The sequence below is a fragment of the Lygodium microphyllum genome, chromosome 7 (assembly GCF_053477565.2).
Source record: "Lygodium microphyllum isolate KBCC chromosome 7, Lygodium_microphyllum_v1.1.10, whole genome shotgun sequence".
Taxonomy (NCBI): Eukaryota; Viridiplantae; Streptophyta; class Polypodiopsida; order Schizaeales; family Lygodiaceae; genus Lygodium; species Lygodium microphyllum.
The window spans coordinates 99,458,255-99,471,067 of record NC_141141.1 but is presented as its reverse complement, the minus strand read 5'-3'; the positions used below and the strand labels follow the sequence as shown (position 1 = coordinate 99,471,067).

Sequence of the window (12,813 nt, the reverse complement as noted above, 5' to 3'; positions counted from 1 at the left end):
AGCACAATCTTGGGCATGTATGGAAAGAGTGGAAGCCTTATTGAAGTAGGGAGTGTCTTTGGGGGACTTGTTGGTGGAGAATGTGATCATGTGGAATGCAATGATGGTTGTTTATTTGGAGCAAGCGCAAGGAGAGTAGGCTCTATAGTTGTATAGACAAATGCAAGAGGAAGGGGTGAGTTCAAATCAACAGGGCACTTCTCTCATCACTTCACACATGCGATGTTGTTTTTGAGAATGAGGAAGCTGTGTATATATGAAGGGGCAACCAATAAAATTCCCAATTTTAGATATAGGTAGAGAATTACAAGAAGCTGATTGCATAAGGAAGGGCATTGTCAAAGACCTATTTGTGAAAAACACTCTTATAAGTCTATATGGGAAGCGTGGAAGCAAAGCATTTATTTGATTGGTTTTTCGTGGTGTCATGGAATGCAATGATGTCAGCCCATGTTGATCAAGGTCAAGGAGGAAAGGCATTGCAAATGTATATACAGTTCCAAAGTGAAGCAGTGAGTTTGAGGCAATAGATTTATGCAATTCTTCTTTGAGCCTATGGTTCCCTTGTAGAGAACAAAGAAGTAGTTTCATTTGAATAAAGGATAGTGATAAGAGCAGTGTCTTTGAAAATTTTAAAAGCAATACACACAAATGTGGAGCAGAAGAAGCTCATGACAGACACTTTTTTGTGTATATCCTTTCGACCATGTATTGGAAGTCTGGAAGTATTTTGGAAATGAAAGGTTTATTTGATACATTGCCAAATATTGATATTGTGACTTGGTGTCTAATGCTCTTAGCTTATGTTGAGCAAGACCATGGACCTAAGGCTCTAGAGTTGTATCATCAAATGCAAGAATAGGGATACATTCCAAATCACTGGACACTTGTAGTTGCTCTTTTGGCTTGTGGTTCTCTTTTATGCAAGGGTCATGTTGCTAATAATAGACAATCAACCACAAGCATGCCTTTGGATATTGTAAGGGGCTTACATGTTGATGCTTAGCAAAAGGGTTTGTCATCCCAATCCATTTGTTGATAGCAACCTTGTTTCCATTTTTGTTGTATTTGATGGGTTGTTGGATCAGTCCTATGTGTGTTGGTGTATAATGCTCTCAGCATATATTGACAAAGGTCATGGGGAAAAAGCCTTAGAATTATACATTCAAATGCAATGTGAGGGGGTTAGATTAGATGTTACTACTATAGTCTTTTGTGTGATACAAGCCTATATTGAGCCTGCATTATTGCTAGAGTGATGGAAATTGGCATGGAAGTGTATTTCAATATTGTTTTTGTAGGGCTTGATCTTGATCTTCTTGCGGCAAACACATTGATTCATGCATTTGGTAGTTTTGCAATGATGAAACATGCACATGTAGTCTTTGATAGACTGTCTAAACTTGATGTGATTTGATGGAATTCTTGCATTGTTGGGTATGCACCAAATGGTAGTAGCTTATTACGCCTTCAAGTGTTAAGAGGAAATGCAAGGGTCTGGTATTAAACAAGATGAAGTCACATTCCTGGTGCGCAGATCGGACACTGTATGCTCGCGTAGTGAATGTCGGAAGGTCCCCAAGAACAATGAACTCTACTTTTTGCACAAGTTACAAGGTAAAAAGCATGAACGACATGAACAAGAGACCAATTGGGTGCAATCTCCCCCCATGCCTTGTGTGAGCGCTTCACAAAGCATGTATTTTATGTATATTTCATCTTCATGCTCAATAATAGCCCAATTTACAAAAATATAGCAAGCTTTTAGCTTTTGAGTTTGCTTTAACACAAAAATAGGAATAAAGCTAATGGACGGTGCCCAAAGAGTCTGGCACGCCCAATACAATGTCCAATTAGAAATAACATAACCGTGCACCCATGTGCATACAAAATAATAATAAATAATCAATGCCTCAATAAATAGGCATGACAAAATATAGGCGTGGCGCCTATCAAAATATAATCCATAAATCGAATACTCGCTATCCTCCAATTCTGTCCTTTGCCACTGCTGCTATCTCTACACATCAACTGAAGCATTCACAATCCTTAGTAAAATAATACAATTAAACCGACAAAAGTGAATACCTAGCAGTCTTCAGCTACATAAATAAATCAACTGGTTAGAAATAAATCCTAACCTTAATTTATTACGAGTGCGCACTCTAAACTCATAAACGTTTATTAATTTAATATGCATTTTGCGGAATCACCCGCTATGGAATCACCCATGTACACACTAAATTAATGAAACGCCCGAAAAGGACAGGCATCCCCATCAACTTCTCGCACAAAGAATCCACTTTGTGTATGAGCCCCAGTCATCAAAGTTTACGGAATCCACCGTAAAACCTCATGGAATCCACCGTGGCACGGAATCCACCGTGAAATATGCCTCCTGGCATCAATTCCTGTCACACTTGTGTGCTTGCAATCATGCTAGCCTTGTGAAGGAAGCTATTGAGAGTGCTTTGAAATTATGAGCAAGGATATCAGGATTATGACCAACTCAAAACATTATCTTGTCATGATTGACCTTCTTGGGCATGCAGGGGATTTCAACGCAGTAGAAAACATACTGTCAATGATGACATTGGAGGCTAACATTTTAGTTTGGCTACGTTTGTTGAGTGCATGCAAAGGACATGGCAATCTGGAGCTGGGAAGACAAGCATTTGATAGTGCAATGCATTTAAATCCCGAGGATGGTCTGCTAACACGGAGAAGGGGGAAGGGGAGGGTAGAGAACGACATGAAAAATAACCAATCTAGTCCCATAAGAGAGCAGGTGAAAATTTTCTCACTGTGACTGACATCTGGAGGGAGCTTTCTGATATGTATATATTCACAAGTAGACGAACGATCCTTGCCATTGTAGCTGTGGGGCTCTAGCTTTGGTAAAGGTACTTTGTCTTTATGTCAAGGCCACACTGGCTGGTAGCTTCCTTTGCAACAGCAAACAAGATGTGCTATTGCATTGAAGAGCTGTATACTTCCTGTCTGTTAGAGCTTTGCTTAGGTTTTGACACTCTATCTGTCTGTCATTACCTACTTGTGATCTTGACGTGCTCTCTCTCCTGCATGGAAGTTGGGTCCCCTCGACATGTGCATGTTTCCTAGCTTAATTTGTGACTACAATTATCCGATATGTTTCCCTCTCCCTTGGACTGCACCATAAGAGCTTCTTGCAGTGTAAGGGGCCTCTATAGTTTTAAGTGTGCTAAAAGTTGTATTTTAGCTCTTATTGCTATCTTTGATGGCACATGATGCATTAATCCCATGTTACAAAATGCATACATCAACTCAGTTGCACGGGTTGGATTCCAAATTCCAATGATTGTGTTGCTTAGTGTAAATAAAGTCAAAGGTAGACTAGTCACGCTCGCAACTACCATTAGAAGTTGCAAAACTATTAGTACTCAAGTGGCAACATATTGTAGCTCAACCACCTCTTCACCATGCTCGTTCCACCACATGAGTCCACTAACTTATTTTATTGTGTCAATGTGCTATGGATCTTGAAACGTTCCCATCTTTTTTGCATATGCCACATGCTGGTGAAAAGCTTATTCCATTTAATCTCCTGGTAATAATGGCGAGCATACTTTTTTGAAATTACCTATTACTTCACTTTATGCGAACAAGGCTATGAAAATATGTAATGTTATATGAATGACACATTCAAAAAATTGAATGTGAAAAGAAAAAAGGGTGGAAAAAAAAAAACGTAGTCATATATACTTGTATTGCACCTTTGGAGTCCTCAAGCTAGTGAGGCCCACCAGCCATGGTCATGGGAGGGTCATGGCCATCTCCTTTTCTAATTGGATAGGCCTCTCCTCTAACCCTAAACATACTCAACATAAATCACAAGAAGGACATACATAGGAAGCTCATCCTACTCTAGTAATATACCAAACTCCTTGAGTCATGCTAAATAGCTCCTCCCTTTTCCTTTGTCTTTTTTGAGTGCCATGAACCCTCCATGAACCAAACCTTGAACAATAAGGTAGTGAAAGACATTAAAAAAATGGATATTTTCATCTTATCAATACCATTTTTTGAGTCAATGTAGAGACTTGCACATCAATATTCCACTCGGATAGAGAACCCACAAACTTTATTCAAATACTAGTCCTCCTTAAGGTCTTCTTTTACAATCCATTTATTAATCATTACGAAAAATCATTTCTATCTCTCAACAAATGAAGATACATTGAACTACAGCCTATATGGATTGGTTCTCAAGCATAAGACTTTAGGTAGGAGGGTAAATTGTACTTACAAAATTTTGAAAAAAGAACAATGTTGTAAGAACTTATGGTATTATTTTGTTGAGAGCCGACATCCTTCTTATGAAAATTGTAATAACTAGATGGTACCTTCAAGTTATTATTTGCATCAGTCAATTTTTAGTCAAAGACTTGGGTCTGAAAGCATGAATAGGAGCCAAGATCGGTCAAAATAGACACAAAATGGGCAAGATACCCAAGGGGCATGCATAAACCCCAAGCCTAAATTTCATGTATAAAAAGGATGAGAACTAATGGAAAGGCCTATCCATGTGTGTGCAAACTTTATCTTCTTGATTTCTTGGAGTTGTTTCCTTGAAAGTGAGAGTGAAAGAGAGTGAGTTGAGAGCTCGTTAAGAGAGTAAGGCATATTGAGTATGAAACACTTTGCATGTTGCCTTCTCTTCTCCATCCCATCATGGTGAGTGACTTCATGAGTAAGAGTGCATGAGTTGAGAGTGCAAGAGGGTGAGGGATGTGGAGTGAGATACTATCTTCTTCTCTTCTTCTCCTTGAGCTCATTACTTACGAGTATCTCTTCTACATTGTGAAAAAATATAAGGGAGTGAGATCAAAGGCAAAGGGGCATGCACTTGGATCAAAAACCAATATACATAATACAACAAAGAAGATAAGTATATGTAAGTGCATTTTCCCATCTCGCATCAATCCATCCTGTGAGTTAGCTATGTGAGAGCTGGTCATAGGTTACATACATTGAACTCTTGCAATAACAAAAACATGTCCAATGGTCCCAATTCAAGCTTGTAGAGCATGAAATTTTGGTTCCAATGTTGGGACTATAGATACATTGATGACAAAGCTGCTCATATGCATCAAAACCATGGAATAGGATACATACCTGCATGCCTAGTTTGAAATGTGGGTAATAGGTAGGTTGTAGTCCCAGATTCTGTGATTAAAAATCACTATCCATATTATTAGAAAAATTAAGAATGAGGTAATGAGTGATAAACATCACTTTGGAAAATATTACTACATATGAAAAGAGAGATATCAACAATAATGGAAAGAAAATATATTAAATTTTGTAGAGAGTTACAATATTATTCGGCACTTCTATCTCAAGGGTTGAGCATTAGACCTTGAGAGATAAGAGGGGGATAGAGAGAGTGTGTGCTTCAAATTATTTTTCCTTCTACCTCCTTTTGAAGAGAGACAAATTGTGGAAAAAAGAAATGCAAGAATAAATTAAAAAAGCATATGTAAGTTTTTTTGGGTTAGACCCTATTATCTTCATCTCCACAATAGAAGGCACCCCTATTCCAAGTGCTCTACACAACATTGTGATGAGCGCCAATGCACTAAATTTCCAATTAGAAAAAAAAATCTTGCAACTATGCATATTAGCATAGCAACAATTGTTTAGATGATCAAGTGGGCCGAGGCTAGGGCCACTAAAATCCTTTGACATATGAGAACATAGGACTATGTGGGTATGTGGCTTCCAACTTGTGGTGTTTGTTGGTTTTGGAGTGTGGTGACCTTTGGCATTTGGGGTTGGTTTTGGCGTCTTGTGGTTTGCTGGTGGATTTGGAGTCTAGAAATTTAGTGATGGGTTCCAAAATCCCCTCTCACAATATTTTGATCTTTTTCTCATCGAGATGTCTGGTGGTTTGGTGGTGGATTTGGAGTTTGGGAGTTTAGTGATGGGTTCCAAAATCAATTCTCACAATAAGTTGATCTTTTTAGCATCCACATGTCTAAGGGAGTTTCACAAATGTCCCCGCCCAAAGGAGGTGGACATTTGGACCCACCAATCACCTTTCAAAAAGCAAAGGAGGAGCTTTCACACTCATCTGCCCCCCAAACTTAACCATTTTTGCATACATGTGCCCAAAGGAGGAGGTAATTTGCGTGGCGATTTTCATTGCCCAAAATCTTGTTTTCCTTGTTCTCACGAGTTAACACACAATCTTCTTCCCCTTGCATGATTCCTTTCCCCTTCCCATCTCGCTGATGTTCTTTCCCCATCCTCCTGCCAATCCAATTTCATTCCCCATCTTGGCATGGATCTCTTGGAGGCTATATATATAGCTCTCAATGTGATAATTACATTATCTCAAGTTGTTCATCTCATTGAGGCTTCCATCATTGATGGCTTCCATCATTGTTCGAGTTATCTCTATAATGGGTTTCATGTTCCTTTTTGTGTTTGCTAACAGCTGTCATGTTCTCTCTTGCATGCAATGATATTTGTGTGCATGCAACTCTACTCTCAACTTCTTCTGCCACAACATCCAAATGTTGCCATCAACAAATAATTTCTATGAGCAATACCAATTGAATTCGATCTTTTGCAACATCATTTCTTCAAGTATGATTGATTTCAATGTAGTTATTAGATTCTAGCTTGTAAAATATAATACATGAAGGAACACTTATTAAGTTTCGTTGTCTACGTGAATACATGAATGTACTTAGGGGGACTCTCTGCTCATTGTTTGAATATCTCAACGTATGTTTGATTTCAATCAAATTATTATATTCTAGCTTGTAAAACGTAATATATGAACAAACACTTATGAAGTTCAATTGTCTATGTGAATGTAGGAATGTACCTGGGGGACTCTCTACTCATTGTTTGAATATTGTAGTGGGTAATATTAGTCACTTTTGCAATATTAGTTATCTAGGTATATTTTATTTTCTTTAATAAATGGAGTTTTTCTATTTGCTATTTTAAAATCTAGATTAATAACTTTTACATTTTCTCTCTTTTAGCATTTCTACGATCTCATATTTTCATGGATGACTAGTCTTACATACTCTATTTTAAATTAGGATATTGCAAGAAGGAAATTTTAATTTGTTTACTTATATAGTGATCCATGCTATTGTTGGAGTAGAGGGCAGTTGTGTTTTTTACAGCTATATTGCAATTTCTACAATGTACATGATGAATCTTTTTCATCCCTTTTTTAATTTCTTATATGTTGTAATGGTTGTGCACTTCTATTTATATGGATCCATTTGGCCCTCATGTTAGGTATTTGAACAAAAAAAATGGCTATGCAATGACTCTTGACAAATTCACAGCTTGATGATGAATTGACAGAGTCATAGGCTTCTCAATTGTCCAATATCCAACCATCCATGGTATTGTACAACCAACCTCATTTGTATCCCTCCCAAAACTTTAGCCCTATATATCCCTCTATGACTTCGATATTCTTCACAATGTAGCCTAACCTTCCAAACACATATCCCATCTCTTGTCAAAACCAACCCATGATAATGAGTTAAAGTCAACCCTTGCATGCTTCCCCTAATCTTTCTACTCCAACACAAGCTTTAAAAGATGTCCCAAATCCTAGACACACCACCTGCATCAGCAGAAGGATCAAAGAGGGAAGGAGGAGGACAGGATCAAGCTAGTAAGTCTACTAAGAACAAAACCAAAAAGATAAAGAACAATAGTGAAAGTCAAGGACTTGAAGGTAGTGACAAGGTAGAGCCCGGTAAACAAACTCAATGGAAGGACTATTGGGTAGTCAACTTATGCCATGAGCATGGTGCTTTAGATGATGAGTTTAACAAGCTCCAAAGGCAGGGGATGGTGGCCTTGTAGTCAAAGATTGTCAACAAGCTAGCACCAATGTACTCTAACTTTGATAGAGAAAGTGAGGCATGTCCTAAGAAGTGGGGTCGTGTGTATGATGCATACAAAGCTAACACATTGTATAACTCAATCTATGGTAATGCTGCTCAGTGAACTTGCAAATCATATGATGTTGTAGATGAGTACATGCATGATCAAGCTCATGTACCTCTATACTACCACGCTTCAACAACATGAGATAGTGTGTTGTGTGAAGAGACAATTGCTGCAGAAGGGATTACAAAAGAAGGCCAAGGTTTCCCATCTAGCACTAGCAAGCCAACTTACAACAAACAAAGTCGAGGGCCAACAAGAGGGATGCACATATTGATAACTTGATTTCTCAAGTTGCTGACATAGGTCGTGGCTTACTTGCCCACTTGCAACATGCAAGTGAGGAGAGAGATGAAGTTGAAGCACAAAGGGAGACAATTGAGAATAGAAGGCTCACTATCTTAGAGAAATTGGGAACAACATTGATCTGCTTTCTTGCCCAAGCTAGAAAAGATTGATGTATCTTGACTCTTTCTAAAATGACTGATGTATGCAACTTGAAGCCATTCTAGATTGGACTTTGCACTTTAAAAATTGCACTGTGTCCCTTTGATTACTTTGCATTTAATTTCAACCGTGGTTCAGGGTCATGAGTTTAAAGTTTGGTTTCTTTGCAACACCAGGGATCTCTCTCAAATATTAAACATCTTAGAAGAGGAGGCCATGCTATATGCATGTATGTGCATTTTATTAATAGCAGCAATCCTTGAGGAAGCTCCTCATAGCCCTAGTGATCAAGAGGAAGAGTAGGTTGTGGCAAGATGGTTAGAGCATCAACATGCTATTGTGGTGTTGAAACATTGCTCTCAAACTGTATGACGAAAAAGTCGACATGAAAACCACATATGTTGTATGCTGGGTGACAAAATTTCCTAGAGTGTTGTCTATTTGGATCATATTCAGATACACTATCAAGAGGCAGATAGAGAGACATTCCAATTTATATGCAACAAAGTGGCTCCATTCATGCAGTGTCGAAGCACTTGCATGCGGGATGCAAATCTTGTAGAGAAGCGTGTATGTGTTGCACTACATAGATTGGCAACTAGAGCTAGTTTAGAGATTATTGGGGACTTGTATGGTTGTGCCACAAGTACATCATGTAATATAGTGAATTGTTTTTGCTCAAAGAGTCTGGTCTTCTAGTTCTAAGGTTGGCCAATAAGTGAAGTGAATTGAATCTCTAGCACTCATCATTGAAAGAAATAGTCTTGTCCATGCCCACTTCTAAATCATCCTTGACGATGACTTGTTCTGAATTGTCCTTGAAGAGGACTTGTTCTTGTCACGGATGGCTATTACCAAAGCAATTGATAAGGAAAATAGATAGACCCCTAGTACAAATGCTATCATCAAAATGTGGATGAACAATCATGACCAGCAACCAGTGGTAGCAATATTCCATTGACTCCTATTCCCTATTAGGATTTGGAGTGAGTGAAAAGCTTATTGATGGGTCAACATCTCGCTGCTAGTTAGGGGTTATATCTAGTTGGATCAAAAGAGCCATCATTCTCATTTCTCCTTATCCAACATAGCTCTATGATGTGAAAAAGAAGGTGCCCCTATAATGTGAAACTTGAGCCATGTCTAGTAGATGTTGAGCCCAAGAACCTTGCCACTCGTCCCGCCTCATTATTACTCAACAATCACATCTAAAATTACCCAGATCTGCAATTAAATTTGGTTTTTCACATGTAATGAAAGACTAAAAATAGATTTATGTCCCACTTAATTAAGCCCCACTTGCATAAATGGAGATTGCAAATCAAGCTAAAGATTAGTTTGATGGTGGAATGCTGCCATAATATATAAAGCAATTTAGCCCTGGTAGCTTTGGTAGCATGCCTAGCTCTAAACCGACCTAAGGATTATATATCTTCAAAACATAAGGGCAATGGAAGCATTACATTTGGTTTCCTTGACTGAACCACCCCACAAGTCCTTGATGAGTTGGGACATTAGTTGACAGTTGTCCTTCCAACTCCCTCAATAAGGCTTTTAGTGAATTGCAAACTGCTAATAGCATCCAAGAGATTGCATCTCCTAACGCATCCTTGAAAATATGTATTGGGACTATTGATAAGGGCACATGCAATGGTGAATTTCTCATAATGCTCCCATGATACACCTTTGTTTGCATTGTTTGAGATGCCCCATGACACCTAATCCAAGCCTGGGGAATACCGTTCTTGTGACATTTTAAGGGTAAGGCTTTCCAATTTTGCATAAATATCTATAGTTTGTGGATTTTTTCTATCTTCAATAAAAAACATGTATAAGTTTCCACTTGCATCAATCCACCAATAGTGTCTTGGCTTTTTCCATGCTTGTTTTTTCACTCTCAAAGCTTCAATTTTGTCTACATCTTATTGTCTACCCATGTTTGCATTTATATTGCTCATTTAGATGTAAGTTAAAGCATCCTTTTCATCTAGTTACACAGCATGTTGAAAGGCAGGCCTTCCAAGCTTCATGCTCCCCCATTTTTGACAAGCACACAACACAATATGCCACACTGTAAGATTTGCAGAAAATGCCATTTCCTTAACCAATGCAACTACCTTGTCTAAGTGGCTTGCCTAGACAAAAAGATCAAGCATGCAAGGGTAGTGCTCAAAATTTGGGATAATGTTTGTACTCTGAGATCATAATATCAAAGTACACCTAGCCTTTGACGAGTAGACTTACATGATTGAATGCTTTCAACAAGATAATAGAGGTGTTGCATCATGTTGGGTTCATCGGTAGTAGATATACATATAGTAGAAAGCCATACGTCTGACTGGTTTGCTTGGATGAATTGGCCACTTGCTAATTTAGGTACCTTTGATCCTACCAAACTAGTTTGTCCATCCAATATCCCATATCTTGCACAATCCCTCACTAATGTCAATGGTTTTGTCTCCCTTTAAAAAACTGCACCCACCTCTCTTGTCAATCTCGATTACAAAAGCTTGTTGTTGGGGGTTGGATGTCATCATAATTTCCTTTTGCAACCACTTGGAAGGAACATGACTAGCTACGATCCTAGAAGGAAGATCGTTGGGCGGCTATAAAAGATACAAAGGGGATTCAAAGAATTTGCTATTGCTTGTGATAGACTTGGGTGTCTCTAGGATTTTCACTCCAACCAATTATAACCGCCAAGCAATGAATAGATGAATGAATGAGAGGGGGAGAGATGGGGGTTGGCATGGCCTTCATGTGCAACACCAATGCTGTACAGGAATGTTGGGTCATAGGCATGTGTGGATAAAGTTCTTGGGAGTATCCGGATGCGTGCGAAAGGGGGGACGGCTCTTGAGCGTCCGGATACCCCCGCCCCCCCCCCCCAAAGGAGGAATTTCTTTTTGAAGTGTATGTGGCAACTGCAGAGAGCATCCACGTGTTAGGACACGGAGACAGGGGGAGGAGCAGCTTATACCGAGCTTCTCACGCAGAGAGAGGGAGGGAGCGAGGGAGAGAGAGAAGGCATGGCTTCTGATCAAGAGGAAACGCGCTCCCCCGACCAGATCCCTTTGGATACGATACGTCAGTACAGAGGGGCTGCTCAAGAGGAGTCCATGAATGCTATCCTGTCTGCGCATGATCGATACGACAGAGCCAAAGCCCAGGCATCCGTGTAAGTAACTCGTAACTTCCCTTGTGAGAGAGAGAGAGAGAGAGAGAGAGAGAGAGAGAGAGAGAGAGAGTCTTGATGGTTTAGGGTTTCAGATTTTCTTGGTACGACTCTGTGCTCTCATACAGGCGTGACAGCACCCATGATGCCATCGCCCAAGCGAGGCGCAAGATTGAACAGGAGATCAAAGCAGAGAAGAGTGAACACGCAGAAGAAGACAGCACGGAGTGGCAGAAGCATGAAGAGGAAGATGCAGGAAATGGAGATGAAGGTGAAGAAAAGGAGAATGAATAAGGAGATTCATCCAAAGGAGGTGTCTTGGTGTCGGTTGCTGAGGCAATTTCGGCCTATGCCCACGATGTTAAGCATGCTGTGGTAGGGGATTAATTAGGCTGTTTATGACAAATCTTCTCTCCATTAATCAGATCAACCATATGAGCTTTGTTTGTGTGTATAGAAGGTTAGGGCCTCTTTATAAAAATTGTGAATAGTAATGCATCTTTGTGTGCAGTATAACAAATTATAACTAACATGCGCTTTCATGTATACTATCGATGGAAGTGGTGCCTTTTATGAATGAGTTATCTTTTGTCTAGTTTTTTAGTTGCATGGTAATGATGTGTGGTGTGATGCACACCTTTTTACAATGATCTTTCTTGGCCCTCTTCAACAATAAGGATCAACAAGGAAAGGAAAGTCGAGTTATAGTTCTTTTGTGTTATAAGATGCCTACGAGAGGGATTTCGAATTTAGATCTTTTTCTTTTCAAGAGATCTTATTAACAAATAGATAGATGATGTCAAACCAAGTGTTATTATCAATCTTCCTTGCCTAAAGAAGCCATTGTCATGAGCCTTACCAACATTGCCAAGTAGGGCTCGTAGTCCTACTTACTTTCGAATAATGTAACTTTGATTGTAGTACATAGAAAACGGTGCCGGTATAAATGTTTAGTTTTGATCTTGTGATTGAAACTCGACATTTTTATCCTTATTGTAAACACATTAATGAGATTGTGATCTTGTAGGCTCCATATCAATGAAATTGTGATCTTCTAGGCTCGTAGTGTTTACGATGTATATCTTGAACATGAGCATGTCTTTTGCATTTATGATAGTCATATGGACAATGGATGTTTAGGTCTAATGTGAATAATAGCCATTTTATTCTTGTAGAACGAACGAGGGCCTTTCATCTGTGTACATTATGACCTCGCAAACGCT

At 39.1% G+C, this 12,813-nt stretch overlaps 1 protein-coding gene across 2 annotated transcripts; it reads left to right on the top strand.

Moving 5' to 3' along the window:
- Window positions 1-11,306: 11,306 nt before the first annotated feature.
- LOC148033755 (uncharacterized) lies at window positions 11,307-12,167 on the top strand. 2 transcript variants are annotated; one of them, XM_087681743.1, is made up of 2 exons: window positions 11,307-11,593; window positions 11,686-12,167. In XM_087681743.1, exons 1-2 carry the CDS (start codon window positions 11,445-11,447, stop codon window positions 11,882-11,884), a joined length of 348 nt encoding a protein of 115 aa, XP_087537869.1. In that variant the 5' UTR covers window positions 11,307-11,444; the 3' UTR covers window positions 11,885-12,167. The 2 variants fall into 2 exon arrangements, with proteins under 2 accessions (XP_087537869.1, XP_087537870.1); XM_087681744.1 differs by having other exon boundaries at window positions 11,327-11,593; window positions 11,719-12,167.
- The last annotated feature ends 646 nt before the right edge of the window (window positions 12,168-12,813 follow it).

Bases quoted from the DNA above. Each gene is read 5' to 3' on its own strand.
- LOC148033755 (XM_087681743.1), top strand. From the start codon at position 11,445: ATGGCTTCTGATCAAGAGGAAACGCGCTCCCCCGACCAGATCCCTTTG. The intron at 11,594-11,685 runs GTAAGTAACTCG...TTAGGGTTTCAG, and splicing joins GCCAAAGCCCAGGCATCCGT to ATTTTCTTGGTACGACTCTG.